The sequence below is a fragment of the Hermetia illucens genome, chromosome 3 (assembly GCF_905115235.1).
Source record: "Hermetia illucens chromosome 3, iHerIll2.2.curated.20191125, whole genome shotgun sequence".
Taxonomy (NCBI): domain Eukaryota; kingdom Metazoa; phylum Arthropoda; class Insecta; order Diptera; family Stratiomyidae; genus Hermetia; species Hermetia illucens.
The window spans coordinates 77358350-77385472 of record NC_051851.1 but is presented as its reverse complement, the minus strand read 5'-3'; the positions used below and the strand labels follow the sequence as shown (position 1 = coordinate 77385472).

The following is a 27123-nucleotide window of genomic DNA, read 5'->3' as shown; positions in this document are numbered from 1 at the left end:
TTGAATTACCTTAGCCCTGTACAAAACCGAGGTTAGTTTTTTTGACAACCTACCCCAATCTAATCTAATTCCAAGGCCATAAATTTATTAAAATCATCCGCTGGGTAAAATTAAATATCATTAACGCCGTCATGTCTTGTTATCAATAAAATCAATAACAATACAATTGATCTTGTTAATAAATTGAAATTAAATTTTATGGCTTACGCGGAACAGCATATGATGATGATATCTGTCATGCGGTCTACCAAAGAAATCAAGGAGATTACGGAGAAACCCTGGGGAGGTCTGGGCGATAAGATTAAGAAAATGTCAGAAAGAAATATCAAGATATGTTTCCCATATCTTTTCTGATATTTTGTAAGAAATCTGAATAATTAGTATCTTACTGAAGGCCTGGTAACGTTCTTTATGTAAAATAATGATATTTCATTTTGTATCTATGTACTATAAATGCACACTTCGCCGGCAATGTACAACATTCGAGTATGTAGGTAATGCGCAGGTGCTGCGCAATCTCAGTTCCCGAGACATTAGCAAAACTCCTACACTATTTTAGCAACTGAAATGGAAAAGTACTTATGTACATATTAGTTATGAATAAACTTGTAAAACGGAGATAATGGATACGAAGTTATTACACTTGAAATCTACCTCACCCTAATCTTGACAACAATAAGACGATTTTGAAGATAAATTGTGTGTGAAAAAGCACGAAGCGCTACGTGTGACATATATATGTATGTGGCTGCTACTGTCGTTAAGTGAACTATCACAAGTAGCTTATGTTTAAATATATTTTTAAGGGGCTAATTGCTCACTGATTTACACTATTGCTACGAAATTTTCGACTCTTTTCCAAATAACGGCCATATTTCCGCGGAATGTATCATTTTCAACTAAATTCCTCTCCAGAACTTGTATAAAAGTCGAACAAGAATTGCGGAATAGAGGAGAGAATAACTACAGCCCCGTTCATCCGGAAATTGAAAAAAACACAATAATATAAATTATGTGCTGCCTATTTTATTGTCAGGGGACATTTTCAATGGTTGATGGAGAGACATCCTACCTACTGCATATTCACATTTTTTTTATATAGAATTTAAAGAGAATACAAAACAACACCATGTTAAAAGAAATACCCATTTGATCACTTTCTAAGTAAAAATTCAGCAATACTCCAGCAAATAATGGCTGCAGCTGCACTAATACTTCCAGGCAATAGTGTAACCTACAATCAGGGTATGAATGGCAATAGTAAGCGCATGTGCCTTAAGGAGCTTACCCCATTCAATACACCACCGAAAAAAACTTTCCCTATTCAAACCACTACACTTTCGTACGGTTGCCGGGTTGATATTCCTTAAATTCCACATAAGAACGCTATAGTTCGGGTCAGACAGTGGTCGTTGACTTGACCGTGTGAACTCAAAACTTTGTCTTAAATTCGAATCAATATAAAAAATATTACGGAAAATCAACCCTCAGTCATTTGATTCGTCATTGAAGTGTGTCAGGTGTAACAAAGAGACGTTACGCGACCAATGGTCTGCAATAAAATTTAACGATAGCATATATTGTTCGCGTTGATCGCTGCCATCGGTGACGCTCAAGTGTGCTATTATTTAAAATTTTCATTTCCACCCCGATAAGAGTAAATTTAGTCGGGTTTTTTGTACGGACTGTATCGGGCCGGTGTCTGTTAGATCCACTGTGAAATTATTGCATTGCTGCAGCGTAAACAACAAAGCAGAACTTGGAGGTTGCAATAAAGCGTTCTACGCCCAAAGTAGTCGTATTTTGTCGAATTCAAATCAGAAACTTTTGTGGAGTAATTCAAACGGGCATCAAAAACAAGCCGTTAGGATGGTTTGGAGCTCAGTTTTTGATTCCAAATCGGAAGGGGGCAAGGTAACAATTTTAGAAATAGTGTTTTTCTTGCACCAAATAAGTATTTCGAAAAAATTGCATAGTACGTACTATCACAACACAAACTAGTGTGAGGCGGTTATACAACACATCCAGTATGCCCTTCATGAAGGACATTTGTGTGGTATTGAAAGTGTCAGCTGTGCGTGATAAGTCAGCCTGTCAGAGATGGGAGGGCTTCTTTCAGGATATATGATGATGTGAGGAGGGTTGACAAGGAACTTTGAAGGTTAAAACCTTGAAATCACACTGGGCTGCATATCACGTTAAGCACTAACGGGTTTTGTCATTGCCTTGAGATGATTAGACAAAGCAAACAAATCGCGTACGGCAACAATTACGAGGAGATTCGTGTTTTTGTTCAACTTATAAAAAGTGAATGTCAATTCAAGTTCACCGACACAATTCACTCAGTCGTCTTATCGTCTCATTTTTTTTTTTAAATCTTTTGTTCCTTATATTAACGAATTCTGCGGAAATCCTGAAATTAAATGAATTCGCAAAATTAAAAAAAAAAGATATCAAAACACTACTCTAATTTGATTTTGAATAGCCTTCACAGTACATTTTAAGTTTCAACAAATATTCAGAACGACTTGATTTTTGATTCCTTTAGCGGAATCGCCAAACAATTAATTTATTTCTGAAAAGGAAATTCCGAAACTAGAGGCTTTCTTCCGAAGGAAAGTTCAGTTTATGTTGAAACGTTACAGAAAAAAAGCAAGATAAATGCAATAGCGCATCCTGAAGTTTTTTTTTTTTGAAAAGCACTTTTTTTTTCATTTTGTCAAATGAAACGAAATTCCATTAGACCGGAAAGCGAAAATTGAGTATTTGGCATATATTATATTTTCTTATATAGAAAACTATTATACAAAAACCTATGGCGATGCGCCAAATATGCAATCGCACAATTTTTCAGCATTCAGGTTATATAGGTATCGTCTTTTGAAAATATTTCACAGTAAAGTAATTTCCAAAAAAATTGCGATCTTAAAAGGTGCGAACTATCTTTGGTAATGGTAAGATTTTCAATTTTCAATTTTCTAAATTCAGAAAATTGGTGAAAAAAGTATGAGAAACTTTTTTGTTTTCTTAAAATAAATAATTTTAAAAAATTCCATTATTATTACTAAAACTTGATTTTGTGAGGCAGAGAATAGCAAGCATAATCGTAAAACTCGCAGAGACATTTATTGTTAAGCAGTTAACATTAACAGCGTTCATCCATATAGTAAATGCTCAAGAATCCGTTAGGAAACTAATTAAACGATGAAATTTTTATCTCGTAAATTAGATTTATTTCCTTTGATTGAATTTTTGTCTCGTAAATTAAATTTGTTTCCTTTGATTGAATTTTTGCTTGGTAAATTACATTTTTATCCTTTGATGACTGGACTGTCTCTCATTAAATAGAGCTTCAATAAACGATCTAATTTTTGCTTGCCTGAATTGAATTTTTAATTATACTAAAATAGAAATAATTTCTAACGCGTGTCTGGCACGCTAAAATGAATAACAAAACCGACTGGCAATAGTTCATTTATTTTCCCAAAAAATGAATTTTGACACTGCTTACCACATTTAAGAAAATACGGATTTGCTTGGAAAAATTACGGATTGCGTTACAAAAATAGGCATTTGGTTGTGAAAATTGCAGGTTTCGGTTGGAAAATCACAAATTTGACGGTCGTATTAGAACCAGGTAGATGTTTACTTTGGCTTTTCCCCTTGGAACTTTCTTGCACGAAATTGTATTCATGTATTATGAGTTTATGGCTGATGGGGGTAATTTTTCTCATTTGGACCATATTGTACTTAGTTTTTGACTTTCTATATGCCTAACGATAAATAATATTGATAGAAATCAACAAATAGTTGATGCATGTTGGTTAATTATTACCAGCACTTTTCAAGCACCTGTCTCATAGACGTTTTTGATCGTCTTAAACAGAAATCACCTCCACCAGAGACCAGATTCTCCTATATTTTTCACCGGACAGAAGTGAAGCAGTGAACATACTACAATAAACGGTTAAAAAATCCCCGGTTCGGGCAAGAGGAAGTCACATTTTCTTCAAATTTCTATTTATTCTTCCAAATAGTTTCTTTGAAAAGTGATACAAGATATCCATCGTTTCTCTAACATGTCTATAGATTCCGATAGAAAGATTTGTCTTGCTCCACAAAAAAAGCCTTTTTGGCTGTGTTCACCTCATTCTTTAACTCAAATAATTTTTCCTAGAGCAATATTTTATGACAGCCAATATACCTTAAATTGAGAAAAGCGAATTCACTATGGAATAGTGAATTCCATTGCAAGACATAGCAAGCAAATCAGTTGTCGTCCTTCTTAAAGTGTGGCCGATCCACTGCAACTGCTGCTCTAATTAACACATCTACCCACACTTGGCCTGCACACCGAATCAGCTCTTCAATCGAGATTTGAAACTATGTAGGGTTGCCTCTATTCTGTTATAATTGGGATTGGGAATGGTCTTCCTTGGAACCGCCCGGAGTAATAAAGAGGTACAGTTTATGACATCATCAGGTTTAGTAGTTTTGGAAATACTGAATAGATATTTTTTGATTGCTATTCCGTCACAAATAATGTTGCTTTGTCTAATTTGTTTCACGGTCTTCGTGATCGCCACTTGACAATTTTCATTAAATGAATCATGACCGCTATCGTTCGTTTTGTCACTATACCTCTGTGAAATGATTGATTTCCAACTTCAGTGTAGAAATCTTCCAATTAAGGTGTTACAATTTACAGTGGACAAATCACAGCATTTGTGCTCGTAGCACCGCTCGGGATCGCCCTATGACCCTTACTATATTTTGCTTTAATGCGGGAAGTAACATAATTTTAATGGACTTACCGGCAGATTTCTTTTCTTAAAGTTCTGTGTAAAACAAAACCTTATTAAAATCAATACACTTTTTTTGCAGGACGGATTCAAAAGAAATTGGGTGGCCATATGGAAACTATGAAATCCAATATGAGTGAGATAAATTTACGTTGAGTTTAAAGAGGGGCTCCTTATTCATGCAAAGGGGTGATGGAGTCTCTCGGAAACTGCTTACCCCAAAAATCTGAAAAAATCAGGGTGGTGAGCTTACATGAAATTTAGGTCTCAAAATATGTCTTATTCCGATATCGACTCAAATAAGCTTAATAATAGTATATTGCCAACTTTTGGAAATTAACCAAAAAGCGCCCCTTATGTGAAGTACCAAATTCTTAAGCAGCATAGCGGAAAATATTGCTCATAATACTGCAAAGTTTCGTGACGTTATACCAGTTCAAACTTATCAATTTGTCCCGAATGTAGTGCATCTTAAGCCATGCAAATAAAATGCTGGTCTGGATCATCCTTCAGGCGTAAAATCCCAAAGTCTAATGCGCGCACCAAATCATACATATGTCCACGGTTTGGAACGCTCCCCATACATGCAACGACGGTGCATATTTTTTCTTCATCGAATATATGTAACAATATGAGGTAACTGATGCAGCTCGTTTTTCGATATGCCATTTCGAATCTCCAACTGCCAAGCCTTTTGTAAACTAGTTTGTACGGTAGATCCGAGTTTAACAGATATCCTGAATTATCCTCTGCTGTCTTATTTTTTTTAGGAAATGAATGCTGCTAAGTCCGCAGCCACATGATAGAGCAATTAAAGAACAATTGACTATCACTATTTTGATCCACGGGTCCTTTTTATACCGACTAACGGTTTTGTTCATGGAGTAATTTACCCTCCAATAGGTTTCGGTCCGACGTCAAATGAGTGCAGACTTAAGATATCTCATTTCCCATTTCAAGTAAATCATACCGCTCGTGCATTGCCCGCTTCCACTTTGTGACCAGTCGACTTGATCGCTTGTTTGTACGCTTCGGTTTATCGTTGATTGTCAACATTGCGAAAGTATGTTCTGAGGTAAAATATATATGTTCAAGCCTGACGAGAGGAGCGGACAGGCTAGTATTCTCCCCAGGCTTCGAATTTTCTCAGTGGCATGGGATAATGAGAAAAGTGTTTATTGGGGGAGAGTGCGCACACTTTTCTCCCCGGCACGCTTTTTCCGCATAATTTCCACCCCGGGCCAGGTTTTTTTTTTAGCCCTGCATAAGTTAGGCGATTTGCCGTTGTAATGATACTTGGAATATATAAACGCTGCTGAGCAACATTTTTTCCTTTAAATCATAGATTGTAATTCTGGTGTAATAAAATCCTCGTCGTTAACGTATTTAGTGTTCAACAGTTACTGCTGTCTTCCAAATTTTCAATATTCATTCCGCCCTTAGCATTTGTTCTAATTTGCTGGCTAATAACTCATTAGATGCAGTCAATTGAGAGGATGACATAGAGCAATCGAAAGAATGACATATGATGATGATCTTGGAAAGTTTGGTGAAAATTCTGTTATTTTTAACAACGTTCCAGTTGAACTTGCAACAGCCTAAGGGGTTCCAGTTGAACTTGCAGCAGCCTAAGGGGTGCAGAATGCAGCTCGACACGGTACTCTCCAGGATGAGCTGGTTATATAAGTGAATATTATTGAATATTTAGCGTTGCTTAGGAATGGAATGGATTCGCATCCAAAGTTCCTCATGTATGAAAACTTGAAAACCTTTTATGTCTTGTCTTGACTTGTCTTCCACTTTTTAGACTTCAAATTTGCATCACCTATAAATTCATGAACAAGTAAACTTCCAATACATGTTTTCGATAGTGGACATCCAGCTAGTTGAGGAAACCTTTGGCACATTTAAAAGCGCCTGATAAAATTGTAGTTTATAGAGCCTACCTGGATGTCCACAGTGAATTCGGTAGAAGTGCAACAGAGCGGCTTTGCACAAATCGGTTAGTAAGAAGGTACAAAAGAATATCAAAAGGGTGTATTTTTCATTTAACCTTTTATTGTTGTGAAGAACGTGGTTTTCTTGCTTTGAAACTCGATTTGCCTATACACTTCATTTTCGCCGATTAGCCAATATAACTACCAGAAAGCTGCATGTTAGAGATTATTTCTGAAATAACACAACAGCAACAGACCACCTACCCCCACAAAAGTAATGCCCTCGGAATGAGCACCGATAACTTACAAAGCAAAACAACATTCCGTCTTAAGCTTATTCTCAGTACGTAATATGAGGGCATCATTGAACCCAATGGGTAGCATAATGAAAGATCCCACAATAAGTGCTTGCAGGGTTTTAAATTTCCCAGTGTGAACCCTAAATGAATTAATAATTTCTAATACCACTGAGCGGGAGTAATAGGTTATAAAATCCAAAATACTTCAAAAACTATGTTCTTGTCAATTTTCTCCAAGACTCTTAATGTTGTTTTGCTCTAGTATTGATGTGACTATGATCATGGAAAATTATACAAATGCTACATTTATAATAAACCCGCAATTCTAGTGTATTAATGTGCCGTTTACTGTAATATGCCAGCAAGTACTACAAATGTTCTCAGCTAAGTGATCGAGGCCTATTATATAATCTTGTTGGCATCAGAATTATTGACTCATTCCAAGTACTTTATTTTTGCTCGTTGAACATGTTGCACAAGTTAGCTTTTAAGAATTCAAACTAGGCGACAGCTACACTAGCATATACAAGACTATATGTACGTATATTAGTTCGCTAATGTGTTCGGAAATAATGTCCTTGAAAAACATTTCAAGATCAATATGTCACTGCAAATGAACATAATTTAGTATACTGTGAAAATGCGCCGATAGGGGATAAGGATTGGTTCATCAGATATACAAATTAATTTAGTAAATACGCACTTTGCTGTAAAATGCAACAATCGCATTATAGTATCTTTATTGCCACTTTCGCTGGATTTTTTTCAATAAACAAAACTGCTGACATCATTGATTCAATTTATATAAAACGGTAAAATCCCTCACTCTGAAAAAACGGCTAATTATTGATATGACAAAATTTCAACAATAAGGTCGAAAATACATGACCCATTCAATATCAATTTGCTTTGTTTACCGATACGAATATCAATTTTGATAATATGACTTAAATTAGTACCATCTTATGTTAGCCTCGCCAATTGATCTACAACATAATTTAATTGAACATGCAAAGTATATGGAGTAGATTGAACCCTTATAGTTGCGGGTATCAAACCCATCTAAACAATTTGTTAAAGAGATTGAATTGGATGGCCCAATTCACAATTCGGGAAGTACACATGAACTGCATGAGTAGCTGGGAAGTTCAGTGTCATTCAGTCACGTTTTGATAACTCAATTAAAGCGTTATTTTCGAAAGATTCATTGGCTTTTGATTGGAGAGCTGGAATATATGTATAGTCGAGGATAAGATATTAATATTTTCGCATGGAGTTTTTCGTTTAAGTTGAGTGTATAGCAAAAAATATGTTCAGAGTCTTCAATCAGTATGCCTGAATCTTGATAGTTGAACCTTTTGTTATTGTGCATTCATAACAATGTTTCATCTACCATTTGTTCCCAATGATTCATATTAATTTATTTAAAAAGGGAACTTCTTAGTTTATCGTCATTCGAAAAGAAATAACTCTTGGCGAATTATTTTTGGAAAGATTCGAGTCTCCATCCATTCAAGAATTTATCGGCACAATAACTAAAGCATGTGGTCGACAAATAGTCTATGGACTGCTAAAGTAGTTTGATTTATAGTCCATTTTGAATGAATATATTGGGTTGTACAAAAAAAAATGTATTTGTGATCGGAATTTGACGCTTTATTTAACATACTTAGAATTATCCGATTTAAGTCAAATATGCGTCGTTTTGTTCGCAAACATGTTGCCATTTAGAAGGCAACTTCATTATCCCTCCTTATAAAACCACGCCTCCTTACTTGCAAAAACTTCAGCCAGCCAATTTTCGCAAGCCTCTTTTGAAGCCAACTTAGTAGCACTAAGAGCGTTTTGTATGGACCGAAAAAGATGGTAATCACTTGGTGCCAGGTCCGGACGATACGGTGGGTGCGATAGGATATCTCATCCGAGCTCCCGTACCTTCTAGCGGGTTATCAAAGATGTGTGATGCCGAGCGTTGTCCTGGTGAAGCACAGCACTACACTCTTGACCAATTCTGGCCGCTTCCAGTCAATCGGCTGCTTCAAACGGTCGAGTTGCTCACAGTAAAGGACCGAATTGAGGGTCTGGCCATAGTTGAACAGCTCATGGTGGATAATTCCGTTCCAATCCCACCAAACACACAGCAAAAACATTCCTGGCGGTCAATCCGGTCTTGGCGATAGTTTGGGCCGGCTCGCCGCGCTTCGACCACGATCTTTTTCACTTGAGGTTGTCGTACGCGATCCACTTTTCGTCACCAGTCACCATGCGCTTCAAAAATAGGTCGAATTCGTTCCAGTTCAACAGTGCATCGCAGGCGTTGATTCGGTCCAAAAGTTTTTTTTGCGTGAGCTAGTGTGGCACCCAAACATCCAGTTTTTTTGGAATCCAATTTTCTGCAAATGGTTCCAAACGGTTTGATGGTCTATACCCAGTTCCTGACCAATCGAGCGAATCCTCAAATACCGGTCTACTTGGATGATTTCGACGATTTTATCGGTTTCTACGACGATTGGCCTACCAGTACGGGGTGTATCTTCGACATCCACTACACCAGAACGAAATCGATTGAACCAACGCTGTGCTGTGCGAATCGTTACAGTATCATCGGGCCCGTAAACTTCACAAATTTTTTCAGTCGCCTTCGTTGCATTTTGACCTCTCAGGTAGTAAAAGCGTAAAATATGACGAATTTCTTGCTTGATGGACTTCATCTATGACGCGCTATAACTTGGGACTGAAACGTTTTATTCCAACAACACAAGATATGTTTAAGTGTACAACACAAGATATGTTTAAGTGTCGCCATCTATTGAAATGTCGATTTCTTTTTCCCCAACTCAATTTGTTATCAACGATTTGGAACATTTTCAGATTAATGATTTCGTATAAACTTTTAAATCTTCAACAGTCCGAAAACGATAATTCTGAGGGACGTATAGTGGAGCGTGCAGTGTCCACACTTATTGTTACTATTTTCCGACTTCGTTTTGAATAGGACTATGCTTCAGTTTCATTATAATCATTAATATTGTGTAAGTGATAAGTCTACAGCAGCGAAACAGCACAAAGACAAATACAAACTTCCATGACCAAGCGGGAGTTGAATTCGGGCAACAAAACCGAGGGACTGACATCCACCCAACTCGGTCATCGCATCGTCCATGCATTTGTAGCCTTCATTTTTTTAGGTCAGCCAGTTCTTACTTATTAGATAACATATCCAGGAAGGTAACACATTAAAACTATTCCTACTCCTCCTACTCCTGGATGTTGGATGTTTGAATATAAACTGAAGCAGGGAATACAATTGGAACTTATCACTAAATTTTCACCACCTACGCATAACTAACTTTTGCATTAAAATCCCCAAGGAGGCGATGAGAGTTGTTACAGGGGAAACAACTATAGTTTTCGTCTTTAACGGCGTCTCTTCTCTAATTGAGGCGTGGCAATTACTGAGCGAGATATTGGAGAATTAATGCTTGGCTCGAATAACAGATATACGTTCTGTGATATGTTACAAGCGACTTGAATTTTCGGCTACTTCCTTCCGACTTGTCCATAGTCTACCCTGCGCTTGGCGTCAAAGGTTCAATTCGATTTTTTCTGTGGCGAGGTTCAAACTATGGACTTTCGCCATAACCGAATCCTTATTATTACCTGACTTAGTTTTCGCCTTTTGTCTTTCGTATTAGCTGCCTATGTTATGGCTGCTCTACATACCAACGGCATACGCCACTAGCTATGGGTTATCTGGCATTTCTATGGACCTAGACCTAAAATGGGCCCCTGGCCTGTTTTCTTCATATGCCATCACCTGTCTCCAATATGAGCTTATGATCTTTCAGGTAAACCTGCATTTTCTGCGAATATTATGGAACTTCAAAAGTATGCTTAGCGCCTCTTTGATATGGAATACGTTACGATTGTCAACTTGTTATGTACGACTACTCACCTCAAAAAGTGGTTTCTACATTGAATTTTTTCCACATTGAAAGTTTTGAAACTGTGCTACTTCCCAGAAAATTCGACCGAGTTTTGAATAGGTTCCTCCACTTGCGGCTTTAGCATTTTTCAAGCAGCTTGGTCAGTATACGAAGCAGGATTTGTATGGAGATCGCTGGATGGTATCTGCTTCGCCGCTGCTCAACAGGGTCGACTGTCGTTTTTTCCATATTTCTAGAAAGAATTCCTTTGAATAAGCAAGCATATCTAGCAGGATCCATTAGTGTTCGGCATTTATTCTTCAATGTTTTTACTGTCATGGTCAATTCATCTTTTGCGAGCATCTCGTTTCAAATTCTTTCTCCGCAGAGCGAATGTAGAACCCTAACACCTTATCAGTGAGCTTGCGCCCATCATCCTTACATAAGTAGCATGCTGGTTTTGCCATAATAATTACTGCTGTGCCTTTTACTGCAGCGGTAGCATAGCTTATTCCTGTCTACACTTTTGCCTTATATCCGAAGATTACTTAGATCAACACTTTAATAACATGTCTTCGCTTTCAAGCAGAGAAATTTTGGCTTTGGTTCAGTCAATTTCTATATTCCTTTACATGAGTAGTATTTCATCTTCCTCGCTGGCTAATGACATTAATGCTCGGATTTGGGGCTATAACTTTAATCATTCGATTTTCTACAAGAGATTATTCAAAGCTTCCCCTGGAAAATACTATTTCCAGTTCCTTTTGAAAAGTGGGAGGGTCTAAGTCTTGTACCTCTAAACCATAATCGTTGGATTTAGTTCTTTTGCGAAATCAGCTCCTTACACCAACGATTTTATTTGTTCCAGAAATTCAGGTTTAGCCCTTTCTGGTACTCCAAAGTTTGTAATGAGGGCATCAATTCTCGTCTTTCTGATGGCATTCACAGCTTCAACTTTTTAGTTATTACAACTTCAGTTCTATATCTCTGAATCTCATAAAATATTCTACGCACCAAATACAAAAAGATACGGACACAGAAAATGTAATCTTTCTTCTCTAATTCAGCCTTTGTTAAATAATTACAGACAAAACCATACTGGCAATTAGATTCAAGAAGAAGTCTATAAAGCCGTGAAGCATAACCTGCTGCCTGCCCCAGTTCCGTTAACTTACTTATACTCTCACTTATTCCTCCTATACTATACTATGATTCTCTGATGTAATAAAAACGCAAGCCGAAAATGAAAGTGACACTGACATTTCCCAGCAAAAACTATCTCTGATTCTTGCAAGACCACTAAGGACTTATGCCTATAGATATGGACTGCTAAACTTACTATATCGTCGACCTATATTCTCCAAGACATGAGATAAGATCGGAACAGTTGACACAGTTCTTTAAAACCTTGGGGGGGAGCTGCGAGCGATGTCATCTCACTGGGTTTCTATGTTAGCCTCTTCGATTCATATCAACAAAATCCCAATCCTAATTGACTTTCAAAAGGAATTCCGCGCTATACGTTGATATGGCACAAATAAAAAGCTATCGTCAGAACAATCTCCCGTAATCATCACGTTACATTATAGGTTGTAATCGAGTACTTCACGAAGTAAATTGAAGAACAAATCCACATACCATCCTATATGGTCGTGCTTCGCTGGACCCTCAATTAAAAAGCAAATTTGGATTAGATGAAGTTATACTGATAGCCTTAGCAGCAACATTAAAATCTTCAAAGAGGTCCATTCATCAACAATTTTGAAACGTTGGAGAGTAAAAGGCAAGGATGGTGAAAATGACAACGCGAAATCTCTTAAATTGAACCTATGATATCCAACGATTTTCTGGCAAAGCTGCTTATTTCTGAATCCACTTACTATTCTCTATAGAAAAAAAATTAAGGTCAATCGGCCAACGATCAAAGAATGTTCGTTAGGAACTGTCACACGGAATTGGGCCAAAAGTGATGTGGACAAATCCAGACTATTGGTAGCTCCCCGGAAAGAATTATTTAGACTAACCGAGCTCCCAACCCCACTTGCATTTCACAGTTGTCCAATCAACGTCAAGCTTAGTTGCGTGCAATGATCTTCGAAAGAAGTTAGGACTTTCATTAAAAAAAAGTTAATCATAAGACATAAAGACTAGGGTATCATTGGAATACTTTTTTTATGTGGAAACAGCTGCCAATAAAAATCCTCAAACTGTTATACTATATCATCATCGGATATTTCCCAAACTATTGGAAAAACACATTGATGCCAAAGCCTGTAGAGGGTCCACTCAAACAAAATGTTACAGACCAATATGCATTCTTGTAATTCTTGCCACGCTATCTGGTACCGTAATGGCGGTCTTGCGAGTTAAGCGAAGGGAAATACCACCTATGAGAGAGTAGGCGCCTGCGGTAGCGGATTCTTCCCAATTTCAAGTGATCTTCTTCTTTTTCTTCAGCCTTTGTCCCGTTCACAAGCGGAGTCAACTCGTCGTGATGAGTTTCGCCGATGGGTTCTATCGAATGACTGATCTGGGTGCAATTTCGAGGCTTTCAAATCCCCATCCAGCGTATCAAGCCACCGTTTTTTCAGCCTGCCTTTTCGTAGTTTACCGACTTCGATATTCAGACCAATCTTGACAAGTGAATTCTCGTTAGCACGAATTACATGACCATACCATCGAAGACGCCTCTCTCGCACTTTTCCATGATCCACTACTCCAACGCAATATCTTCGTCTCCATTGCCGCAAGACGCCGTTCATTGTCTTTTATAGTCGGCCAACACTCAGAACCATAGAGAGCAACAGGACGGACGGCATTGCGGTAGATTTTAGATTTGAGACGTTCGTTGATACGTCAATCACAAAGAACACCAGTTGTGGAACGCCACTTCATCCAGGTTGCGTTAATGCATGAAGCAATTTCATAACGCACTTCTCCATTGGCCGATAGCGTTGACCTGAAAGGAGTGTTCTTGGTGCTTTAATGTATGTTATCTATACGATAGATTTTCCTGTTGGGGGATTAATGATCACAGCAACTTTTGCTGACAATTTCACAATCTTAAGGTCACCAGCAGAGTCAAAAGTGGCTTATATTCAAGTTTTTGTGAATGTTCCATAAAAAATCATGACTCTCTCTGAACTGTAAAATGCTACCTGCAAATCGATGGATACCATCCAACATTAATCTGTTCTCAAACCAAAATTCTGAGATGTACCTGCTGTGCTCCCTAATATTTCTGTAACGTTGACTTTCATATAGGTAAAAACTAGCAAATATTGAAATGAACTTAGTATTTCCTTAGTAACACTAAAGATTGATGATGCCAACGCAGTTAACATAATTTTGTCTCACAGAAAATTCAAGACGTTGAGAAAAGTTAACTTTCTTGGTCTAGGAAAGGTGTCTGTACAAAAAAATTAAAAGCCCTTTTTACGCAACTAAATTTATAATGATCATGATATAGCTTCTCTCTAAAATGTGCTTTTCTAATTCCAATTAATTACAAATAAACATTATTACTAAAAAAGGAATACTTCATTATCTCTACAAACTAGGCGAGCCTACGACAGCATAAAAAACACAAAGACAGCCGCCAACCTAGGTGATGATTCTTACTTTAAGCACCATTATTCATGCTGACTTACACATTGTACCTGCCTGTATACTATAGATCTGCTATTTTCTAACTGACATGTGTCTGCTCTTCACAAAAAAACATTACAATCAATATTAAGGTCCTTAATCATGATTTGGCTTATTCCTTTACGGATCGTCTTTCTGCTAAACTTATGATACGTTTCCCTTTGTTTTTGAGCATAATGCAGAATCAGATCTATGATTCTCTTAAACGTCGCTTGTGGTCCTGCCTGGTAAGGAAAAGCCTTTTTCGAGCGCAATTATGCGCGATTCAGTGAAAATGTTCGTAATAACTGTGGTCATATTCATATTTTGGATTAAGGGCGTGGAATTCACTCTTTATAGTGCACCTGCTCGCTTTTAGAGCTCTTGACCTATCTAACCATTTGATCTGTAAGCAATGTAACACGTGCTATCTCCCTGTATGTTAGAGTATAATTATGGGAGGGATGATGGGTAACTAACCATGAATAGAGTTTTTCGTTTTGTAGAAAAATCCTTAAAATGCGTGCGGTACAAGGTTCAAAATATATATTCGCTCCTATCTTTAGTCTTAAAATCCTCTAAACTCTGTTCCCTCTATATTATCCAAACTAAGAACTAACTTCATCTATTTGATATTTTCAGATGCCATTGCCCCAAATGAAGTCGGCCGAAGCAGTAAATCACCTTGAGCACATGTGCAATTTGGAGTTTGATTCTCCAGTACCACATGTACGTCTCACCGGAATCGTTTGCACAATTGGGCCTGCCTCCCGCTCGCCCGAAATGCTTGTGAAAATGATGGAAACGGGAATGAATGTAGCCCGTTTGAATTTCTCACATGGTTCCCACGAATATCACGCCGACACCATTAAGAATATTCGTATTGCAGCTAAGACGTACTCAGAACAATTGGGTATTGAATACCCGTTGGCCATCGCTTTAGATACCAAAGGCCCTGAAATCCGTACTGGATTGTTAGAGGGAGGCGGCTCCGCTGAAGTTGAACTTAAGCGCGATGGAACCATTAAGCTTACAACAAACAAGGCCTACGCTGAGAAGGGAAATGTTGACATTGTCTATGTTGACTACGATAATATTGTGAATGTTGTTAAGCCAGGCAACCGGGTGTTTGTGGATGATGGTCTCATTTCATTGATTGTTACCGAGATCGCTGGTGATACTTTGGTATGCAAAATCGAAAACGGAGGCAGCTTGGGCTCACGTAAGGGCGTTAACTTGCCTGGAGTACCAGTTGATCTGCCAGCTGTCTCAGAAAAGGATAAGTCTGATTTGAAATTCGGTGTTGAACAAGACGTTGATATGATCTTCGCATCCTTCATCCGAGATGGTAATGCATTGACGCAAATCCGAAATGTTTTGGGTGAAAAGGGAAAAGCAATTAAGATTATCTCAAAGATTGAAAATCAACAAGGTATTCAGAACATGAACGAAATCATCGAAGCTTCCGATGGCATCATGGTTGCCCGTGGTGATTTGGGTATTGAAATTCCACCAGAAAAAGTATTCTTGGCACAAAAGGCAATGATTGCAAGATGTAACAAGGTAAGTCGACTACATATTTAAATAAGCTACTGAACATAGCTGACTGGAAATTTTCACTCCAGGCCGGTAAACCTGTCATTTGCGCAACTCAAATGCTTGAGTCCATGGTGAAGAAGCCACGTCCCACTCGTGCTGAAATCTCAGATGTTGCTAACGCAGTTTTGGACGGAGCTGATTGCGTCATGCTTTCAGGTGAAACTGCAAAGGGTGACTACCCACTTGAATGTGTCTTGTGTATGGCTAAGACATGCAAGGAAGCCGAAGCTGCTTTGTGGCAGAAGAATTTGTTCCACGATTTAGTATCACATGCCACAAACTTAGATGTAGCCCATACCGTAGCAATTGCAGCGGTCGAAGCTGCCTCAAAGAGTCAAGCTGCTGCCATTATTGTTATCACGACATCAGGGCGTTCGGCACATCTTATTTCCAAATACAGGCCACGTTGTCCGATTATTGCTGTTACAAGATTCTCACAAACTGCCAGACAGTCACATTTGTACCGTGGACTTTTGCCAATTGTTTACAAGGGTAAGTTGCACTCGTATTTCATATTGGAAGATTCTCATTAGTTGTAACTGTGCTTGTATTTTATAGAACCACCACTACCTGACTGGCTCAAGGATGTTGACGCTCGCGTACAGTTCGGTCTTGCATTTGCTAAGAGGCGACAATTTGTTTCCAAGGGAGACCCTGTTATTATTGTGACCGGATGGAAGCAAGGATCAGGATTCACAAACACCATGCGTATTGTGTATGCATTTTCTTTTGACTCTACCTCAAGATTTGATTCAATTATATTTAAAATGTCTCGCGTAATGTCAAGCTATAAATGTGTGGTTGAATGAATGAATGAAAAATTGCATGAGAAATTAAAGAAGCTTTGAACTATGGAATGAACTATTCACGAATGACTGTGCCTCGAAAGTTTTTCCGACTGGCTTGTACTCCGAAAATGTTTGCGAATTTGTATTTGCCCTAATTTTATTCTCCTTCTTCTAGGAATGCCGAATAAATTCAATCCTACCTGAACAGAAGCACAACAGCATTACAGTCATGAGGGAAGTCAACCAAACCCGCATTATTGCGAAAATAATTCGAACGAAACCCAGCCGCTCCACCAGAAGGGAAACTTTACCTCATAACATCTCTCATATTACATCAGTTTGCTAGTTCCATATACTTTTTTCAGTTGTGAGATCAGGAATCATGGCACAATTGAATCCACTATAAAGTTTAATTTTGCTACTGTTCAAGATACTAAAATGTTAATCATAATTCTAGACTATTAAAAAGAACATAATATAAAGGAAATAAATTAATTATATTTATTAATTGATGTGCATAATTCTTATCAAAAATCGTTATGATTGCCGTCGGCGAATATAATCAGAAGCAAATTGAATCACATACACGTTTATAAGAGTTCGTTTGATCAAGACGCAGGTTTAAATCATATTCACAACTAAAACATAATCTGTTGATTGTTATTAGACGTAAAATGTCTTAGTCTCCTAGATTTGTCGATCAAATGCATCAATAGATATAATAAAACAAAAGGAAACACGAAATTATAAACCTTTGCAAATTATAGTTTGTATTTAATTTATTAAATTGCAAATAACTTTGAAATAAAAGAGACTTTAGGAAAAAATATCTATTTTACTTCGATCATAGACACGAATACCAAGATAGAAACAAGCCAAAACTCTTACGGACGCGCCTTTTCAACTCTGTCGACAAAAAAAATTGTAATGAATCCCGTAATGAAAGGCTTTCGGGCGTGAACAAGGGGTACACGGTTGACGGCTTAATGTTACACTTGATATGACAAAAAAGTGTTTAGGAGGGATATAAACGGACGATTCAGATTGATGAAGCGCTAATATCATTTGGATAAAACACTTCCCAGTTACTGAAGTTGGAAGAAGTTAAACGAAGTAGCTGCCAGCCCGGAAGTATGTTAAAGCAGGTAAAAGGGTATTATAGTTTCAGTTCAAAACAAAGCTAATAAGCTCTACCCTCTGTATTTATTGTTTCTAATGCTTGTAATATCTTTAAAGTGTAAAAACAACAACTTTAGGGCTTAGCTAGCAAAAATCAAAATTGTTTGTAGATAGGAGAAGCTATTTCGATTTTATCAATACTTCCTATGCTGAGTGGAGCAATAATGAAAGCAAAATACAAGAATAAAATGAATCGTTTGAAGACTTCCAATATCTATCCCCAAGAATCAGGGAAGACCTTTCCATCTTCAAACTGTACCAACCAAAGAGAGGGTATGCAGGTCTTAAATATGAGCAACGGTTTGACTAATAAGGGCGAAATGCTTATGCTTAAAGCTGCGAATCTAAAGAGCAAAGCAAATATTAACTTTTCAAAAGATCCGGTCGGATACAGATTTTTCACTTCAGGAAACGTAGAGTACGACGCAAGCTCGAACTCTCATTCAGCAACAATAAAAGTAACACTAAGCCAACGACAATTGAGATGGATAAGGAAGAACTATTTGTTTGTAAAGTGCAACTCCGCGCATTGAGCTCCACCATAGAACTCCTACAACTAACTAGGAGGTGCAAGATAACCTCCTGTTCCCATGACAGCAGGTAACCTCCGGTGAGACCTCGCGACAAGGGCCACTTAAAATAGATCCCTTGCAGTCTCGGGTCTGATCGCCCTCCTCACGTTCGTGGGGATGGCACTCCTAAAGGTCTTGACCGGAATAAGCCCGGTTTCCAAAACCGCAACTAAGCCTTTCTGACAGTCGCAAATGCTCTTCGTACAATAAAATACATAAAGCATCACAGAACAACAGTGACACACGGAACTGCGGGCTGCCCACCAATGGCTACTATGGCTATTCGCCCATCATACTGCATATGAAGCAGCGCCGTAGAATTCTCTACTTCGTCGGAAGGTAGCACGCGTGTATGCATTAACGCATCAAAGCGTATCACTGATAGTAACGCACTATCTAACATCAAGGATGCCGTTCACTACATGAAGGGCCATGTTATCTAGATTGCGAATATCACAGCACCTTGGCAGAGACAGAGGAAATGTAACCAGTCTCCTAAATTTTCCCTTACATAGAATACAACCCTGCCTAGAGGCAAGGTTACGCGAGAAGATAAACCTCACATTACCTCCCTCTAGCAGGCACACATTTCACGTACACAAATGCACTCGACCTTTGCTACTTTCGTTCCATGTAATCTGCCACTTAGATGTATCAGTTTCATATAATAAAATTTAACCTGGAAGTCTAGCCCCTCCATTTGGTTACTACACTCAAGAACCATTTGCAACAAAGGTACGCCCCCTTCATCCTGTAAGCTGTGACTCACCGGGCTACCTTTAGATTAAGAAGAGGAACACTCAACGATACTTGCATGGCATCGGTTTAAACTTCATACATGAAGACACGCTTATTATGCCGTTCGCTAACAGGCATAGAGCGGTTCCCTGCTCTGCACCGTCATCGCAAAGTCATACAACCTAGGAGACCTTCACCTAGAACAATGAGTCCCACAAACATGGATCTAGCGGCTCTCCTATGTGGATCCTAATCCTTAATAAGAATGGGAAAATCATCCGCATACGGAACGCATTCAACAACTGAACTGAGCTCACCCGGCCAAAAAAGGTGGTAAAAGGCAAAAAACACATTTAATCAAAATCGACAAATTAACTGTTATCGACCTTCACGATACCTTTAAATATAATTGGATCTATAACTTGAAAGTCCGTCCAACTAGATATTTGCTTCTATATGGGTGGGAGTGGGGTTTATAAGTGGCATCAGCTGTTTCGTTTGGATTACATTTACAGGAACGGAGGATTTGTGGGAATTGGTTCGAGAGGAGGAAATTTTCCCCGCTAATCTCAATCCCTAGAGGCATGGCAACTAAGGGGTTATGGTATGGCAGACACCTCTCATGGTCGATTTTATAGATCTAGTTGAATATGTACTTTGTATCATCGTCGTTTGTGAATATGACGAGGGATTGACCATTCCTTCAGGAGTAGCCTCTCCATCTGATAAAGAGATGTGCCGATCCAGAAGGTCGAACCAAAAATGATTAAATGTCAAATCAGCTGCTTGTAGTGAAAACTTTTGGGCTTGTTGAAGCGAAGTATGAGATGCAGTGATCTGTACGCACCGTTTACACAATTTGGAGCCTTATTGATATAAAGGATGTTGAGTAGGTTTAAGTTTGTAATGAGGTCAGGGAAGATAACTTGGTTCACTGTTAATATAGGCGTATGGATTTTTAACATTTTCAGTCTCATATTGAAGAGAATGCTGGTCGTCGCAACGGAAGGTCCCCCCCTGAAATTTCATTGGTGGCAGAACGATTTGCATGGTGAATCGGATACCAATTCACTCAGTTGTAAATAAGCGTCTGAACCAAATCAGGGTAATAATCACGGCTAGCGCAATGCTGACCACATTGCCTCGTACAGTGTGCTATGATCCTGTTACGACTTTTAATAAAATACTCTAACAAGTGAAAGTGAAGCATGTATCATAGTTTAGCTTAGTTCAGATTTTTGTTTTTCTTTCTAATGGGTATGGTTTGAGTACATTCCCACCCCGAAGCGAAACGAGTAAGCAGTGATTCAATAATGTTAACAGGACAGGACTGATAGAAAATAAAAAAGTAGAAAGAATGATTAACGGTCTCGTCCAGAGCAAAGCCCACTCATCAGATGGTGCCTTACCTCTGCCTTGGGAGTAGCGTGACCGAAGCTGGCAACCGATGAAAATCGTTCGTTTTTATATTATCGCAAAGTTAACAAGGGTGCGAATTGTATCCAACTTAAAACCGTCCGTACTTTAAGCCTATGTCAGGCGAAGGCTAATTTACCTCATATCGCAAACAAAAAAAGGAAAAATCGTTTACATTCTGTCTGCCTGTCTGTCATACACAACTTGTCTCTAAAACGGCTACATCGATTGAAAGGAAATTTGGTGGACATATAGGAGCTATGAAATCTCACGTTTAAAGTAAGTGACATAAATTTCCGTGCAGTTTAAAGAGGGCTCCCCATATATAGAAAGGAGAAGTAATTTTTTTCTCCTGATTTACCTATACGGAGTATCAAATGAAAGGTCTCAATCAGCTCTTTCAAAAGCAGATTGTGCGGGAATTGCAAAATGTTGGAAGAAGGGCCCAAAATGCGCTAACTTAAAGTAAGATAGGATTCGTTTTCGGAAACTAAACAACCCAAAAATGTCAAATAATTGAAGGTGGTGCACCTATATGTTGTAAGCCTCAAAATACATCTCATTCTGATATTTGCTCAAATAAACTTAATGATAGAATATTGCCAACTTGTTGAAATTGACTGAAAAACCACCCTCAAGTTCATCATCAGTTTTCAGGAAGGGCTATGTTTGGTGAAAGGATGTTATTACGGCTGGTAGCTTTGCCAAGTCGTGGAGATATTTACCTAAGCTCTCTGCACGGTTTTAAATTTAGCTCGATATTGGAGAGGCGCGTTAAGGATGTGGTTAGTATAGAAGGTCGAGCTTCTTTTACGGAATGAGGTATTAAAATCATGGATCTTGTTCTTTAGGATGGAGTACTCCGGCTTTGTAATATTGACAACACTTTTTTTTGCCTTATCCAGGGACTGTCTGACGAGGGAATGTATTTTATGCAATATTCATTTTATTCTTGGCTTTCATATTCAATTTTCTTCTCAAGTGACATACACTATGCAAAATCCGTATTCGTACCCCATCATTTTAAGCAATAATTTGGAAAGTGCCTGTAAAATACTAGATGAAATTAAAAAAAGTGAGCAATTATTACAAGGAATAATATTGTTTATTGAAAACAATAATATACAAACATAAAAAATATTTCAAACATAAAAAAAACAAAATTTCATATTCTGATCGAAACAAAATTTGTATTCGTACAATTAATTGGATTAACAAAACGTAACATAATTTTATTTTTAATAATTTATTGGGTGTCCTTTTTGTTTTTTTATTGCCTTAAGCCTATTTGGCATAGATTCAACTAATTTTTTTGTTAAATTTGGTGAAATTTTTTCCCCCTCTGTACGCAAAGCGATTTTAAGGTCTTTCCTTATGTTATAATATTTTAATTTTTTCTTAAAAATAGACCTTAAGTTTTCTATGGGATTAATGTCGGGACTTTGTGGAGGCGTATTCAACCGTTTTCGACAATTATAAAGCAACCAAAGACGCGTATTAAGTGCAGTATGTTTTGGATCATTATCCTGCTGTAATATGCACTTTCTGTGGATGTTCAAATTTCAGGCACTCTCATGCAAATTAGCTTTTAAAATTTGAATGTATTGTTTGGCATCCATTATACCGTGAACAAAGTGTAAATTGCCGACACCAGAGGCAGCAAAGCATCCCCAGACCATTACGGAACCGCCACCATGTTTGAAAGTCGGCATAAGGTTTCTCGCGAAGAGCCTTATATTCCTTTCACGTCACATCACAATTTTCGCTCACTGTTAAACAGTTCACCAGATTTCATACCGATCATAATTCTTTTTTTAAAAAAGGCGTTTTTTTTTAACTATGCTTTGCTCGAAATTGCTTATCACACTTTATTTGAAGTTAATAATTGAAATTTTACAGGATGGCCCAACAAGTATTGTACTAGAAGCATATTTTAACCGATCGACAGGGTGTACGAATACGAATTTTGTTTTGACTTAAGCAAGAAATTCCAATCCTGTTAATGCAATAGTGATCGCAGCTAATATTTCGCATTGTTAGACAATTGTGCAATGTGTAACAGTCCCTGTGTATTCCATAAATGGAAACTTGACTTGCACTTTTTCATTTTCCAAGCAAATTCGATATATTTATATTATTTACAAAATATTTTTCACAATTTTCACAAATGCGATATTTAAAATTTCTATATCTATGTTTGTATGCTGATTGCAAAGACTAGAAGCGGAACTAATACGTAGAATACCTGGAAGTCCTCTTCAAAGAGCCTACCGGGTAGAGTGCAGAATGAATATTCCTATCCCAAACTAATCAACAGAAATCAGATTTTCGCGTTTCATTCCGCTTAATATCAATTGCCATCGCCCTGGAGTATCTCTGGATGGATGTTATTAGCAATGCCGTCCACCTTGATGGAATATTTTCGCCTAACTGATAAAAACAAATGACTGTCAAGGTTTTTTATATGTCAATATAAATTTCATATAACGGTCCTCTAACTGACTCCGTGGCGCAACGGTAGCGCGTCTGACTCCAGATCAGAAGGTTGCGTGTTCAAATCACGTCGGGGTCAAGAGGATTTTTTTTTCAGAGTTTTATTTTACTTTCGCTTTGGTACTGTTATGCTTAGGTGAGTAAAGCAAAACTAATGTATTTTCAGTTTTCATGTTTATATGAACATTGCCAGTTATATTTTAAGGTAATTAATAGTCAACCTATAGGATTAGGGTGGAATTTATGTTGATTGTTATCGTCACTTTTAACAGAAAGCGAAATGCATACTATCTAATATTTTCAGGGAAATCTATTATCTGTCCTCTTTTTGATAGAATTAAGGATTTTATAATGTAACGGAAATCTAAAAATACATATATGCACATATACAAATAATTAGAGTATGTATTCGTAAAAAATGAAAATCCAGCATTTTATTGAGGCTTTTAAAGATTTTTCTTAAATCATCCATTAATATTCCCTCCTCCTTTTCTTTTTCAATCTTTGACACGTTTAAGTTACTTTAGTAGAAAAGCATAAAAAAAGTGCAGATGTCAGAAGTGGGATTCGAACCCACGCCCACAGAGTGGACTGCGACCTGAACGCAGCGCCTTAGACCACTCGGCCATCCTGACGATGAGCACCACACGTCTAGAACATAGGAAAAATCTTGAAGCAATAGAACTATAGAAATGAGTATGAAGTTGGTAGCATTTCCTATAGGAAAAATAAGATTTTCTAGTTGATATATGTGTGCCAGTTTTTTTTAAAAATATACATATTAACACTCTTTTATCAGACAAAACGAAACGTTTGACGCTTTATCGGAATCTTTAAATGGAACATGTACCGCACATAGAAAGAGTCACGCGGGCATACACTACAAATCATTACAAATTGAATTAGTACGAAATGCATTAAAGGATAAAACCACCTCTTAACTCTTTTTAAACCACTTTTTTAAGGTTTTCTTTGCAAAACAAAAACCTGACTAAAATCGGCTCAATGTCTGTCTGTTACACGCACTTTTCTAAGAAACAGCTATACCGATTGATTCGAAATTTGGTGAGAGGTTAGGAGGTGTGAACGCCCAGACATGCAGTGAGTAATATCCTTCTACGTTGATGTTAAGAGGGGGTCCCCATACATGCAAAAGGTCGGTGTAAATTTTTTTTTCACCGAATATAGTCATGTTGGGTATCAAATGAAAAATCTCGATTAGTACTTTTCGAAGCCGGTCTCAGTTTTGACATTTGTTAGAAAGGCGGGGAGCGGGAGGGATGGAAAGTGATGATTTCTTTAACGGATCCAGATGTTTGGGGAAATTGAGTAAAACCCCCTTAAGTTCATCTTGGAGTTCTGAAAGTTTGTAGTAGTATGGAATATAATATGGAGCCTGTTATCCCTAAGTTTGATCAAGATTGTAATTTTACTAACAAAGTTACAGCAGCTCAAAATTGACTTTACTGTGTAAATTTACTGCAACTAAATATCAACATCACACTAAAGTAAGTGGTCTAACATACTAAATGCATGTACATAACGGACTACGTACAAATGGGATAGTTCTGCATCCAAATATACTCACAGAAGAAGCAAACAAAACCTTTCATACCTGAAGCGCCGAGCTTCCGGTTTCCCCGACTTGTTATGACCTAAAATGCTAGTACTTGAATGCCCATCCTAGAATAAAAATTAAACCCAAAAGGTTCGTGGAAACACTAGCCATATAATTTCTAAGAGAAACCCCGCCATTTTTTATATCCCACGTGTGATAGTTCTTATTGTGCTTGGCCATTATGAAAGGCAATCGAAGAAGATCAATGTAATTACGAGCTTTGTTTGGCAATGGCAAATATAGAATCTGGGGCAAGAAAACCAAAGATGAGTTACCAACATGTTGCCTCGCCGCATTTACTCAATACTCGAGCAAAAATTTTAATGCGACGATGTGGTCAATGGTTCCTAAATCTGTTTCCAGGAGCAAAACTGTCCTCGATATTGCTGCAAACTTGCAGTACTTTGTTTTAATGATGCCTATAATGGAATAATCCAAGGTTGGAAGTAACTTGGTATTACAATGGAATTTCATGCTATAACGTTTGCTCAGAACCTGATGCCACGCGTATAGCACACTTTACTGAAGAAGCTGGAGAAGCTCGTAGGACATGTTCTTCACCAGAGAAGGATGCTTAGGAAATACAGGTTAGAGCTAGAATTTTAATTTCCTTAAAATTTTAACACTCGAAACGTTTTTCTCGAAATCACGTTTTTCGGATTGAGTGTGTGCGGGGATTATAAGTTAACAACTCTTTTGATATAAAAACAATTGGCATATAATTCCTTAAAAATTAGAGCTATTGGGGGTGAGAAAATTAAAATTAATTAGAATATATGTCAGCGTTCTTGTGATTGTGAAAGACTAGTATTATTCCGTCATTTTTTTCTCACGTCCAACTAACCTTGTCTACCGGTCATTTGGCCTCTTTCCAAGCATCGGTGCGCATCGCTCCGCCACATCACTAGGTTCTCAGCAGAAACTGATGGGTTTGAGATAGAATCCGCGGCGGGGCAACTCGACGTGTTCCACAGGCGGACGTTAAAACGTATGCGGCGCTCATACTTGTTCTTGGAAAAAAGGCTTCAGCTTGTCTAACCGAACGCGTGCTATCTACGCTCGTGAACCTTGTAGGGCCCCGCGCATGGCGGCTCCAGCGGCTTCCGAGTGGCATCAGTTCTCATCAGAACATGGGTGCAGGCTTCACCTTCAACGCTCGATCCAACGTTCTAGCGTCTCATTGGACTGCGAACGGTATGCGGTTGTCTGCTGGTGTTCGGATCCAAGGAGCTTCCCGAGCTCTGAGAAGAGGTGGATTCGAATTGTATGTCCTGGTCTGTGATGATTCCGGCGGTAACAGCAAAGCTCGACAGAGGGACTGTGTTATAATATCTTTCAGAGGCATTGTCTCAGGCCACCTCGTAAACCGATCAATGCTCGTGAGACAATACTTGTAGCCGTGCGAGTCTCGCAAAGGGACTATAATGTTAAAGTGTATGGTATGGAAGCGCTTTGTCGACATAAGATGTAAACCCAGCCCCCCCTCAAAAAAACCGAAACAAGTTGTGTTTACTGGACATACGTTGAATGTTCAATGTAAATTGGCTGATATGGGTTAAGTGCTTTGCCAGGTTTAAAACAAAAAGTAGTGGCTCATGGTTCGCCAACACGGTGGACAGCTTTGTATTCAAGGAAGAAACGGAAGTGCTTGATGCTCAGATACACGGCAAGTAATTTCGTTAAGCGGGACTCAATTATTTAGAAAAGAAACCCAATGATAGCACTCGTTCACCATCTGGTAAAGAGCAACGCCTACTACGATGTCTGGGGCATCAATGAACACGCTGAGGAATGCGTCTACCAGCTTTTGCTTGGTTGTTTTAAGCGCTTGGACGGTTTCTAGAGATCATACAATCTCCCGCGATGCTTTGGTCGTAGGACCAGATAGAAAGGCGCTGAGTAATCTGTTGGTGAGTGGCTTTGGGCAGAAGACGACGGTGGAAAGTTGCCATACACCAGAACCTTCTAAGGATTTTGACCTTCTTTGGCAGCGAAAAGCTCGCGACCGCTTGAACCTTGTCTGGGTCGGGTTGTATGCTTTCAGGGGTGATGGAATCGCCCAGATATCTCACCTGCTGTTGGAGAAAACTTCACTTTTCTATATTTAAGAATTAGGCCATTATAAAGGA

The 27123-nt window shown here is 38.3% G+C and overlaps 1 protein-coding gene and 2 non-coding genes across 5 annotated transcripts in view; 2 read left to right on the top strand and 1 right to left on the bottom strand.

The window, feature by feature from the left end:
- LOC119650677 (pyruvate kinase-like) overlaps window positions 1-17722 on the top strand; it is a 40589-nt gene extending 22867 nt beyond the window's left edge. For 2 of the 3 annotated variants that reach the window (XM_038053629.1, XM_038053628.1), the window contains 4 exons: window positions 15234-16154; window positions 16217-16682; window positions 16749-16905; window positions 17154-17722. In XM_038053629.1, the coding sequence (XP_037909557.1) occupies window positions 15234-16154; window positions 16217-16682; window positions 16749-16905; window positions 17154-17166 (1557 nt within the window). In that variant the 3' untranslated portion in view covers window positions 17167-17722. Of the gene's footprint in view, window positions 1-1389; window positions 1915-15233; window positions 16155-16216; window positions 16683-16748; window positions 16906-17153 lie in introns of those variants that run through there. The other variant, XM_038053627.1, reaches the window with a different exon arrangement.
- A 5661-nt stretch (window positions 17723-23383) lies between these two features.
- On the top strand, window positions 23384-23455 carry Trnaw-cca. Its single transcript has one exon. It is a non-coding gene; the product is annotated as a tRNA-Trp (tRNA).
- Window positions 23456-23928: 473 nt separating this feature from the next.
- On the bottom strand, window positions 23929-24011 carry Trnal-cag. Its single transcript has one exon. It is a non-coding gene; the product is annotated as a tRNA-Leu (tRNA).
- Window positions 24012-27123: the final 3112 nt, after the last annotated feature.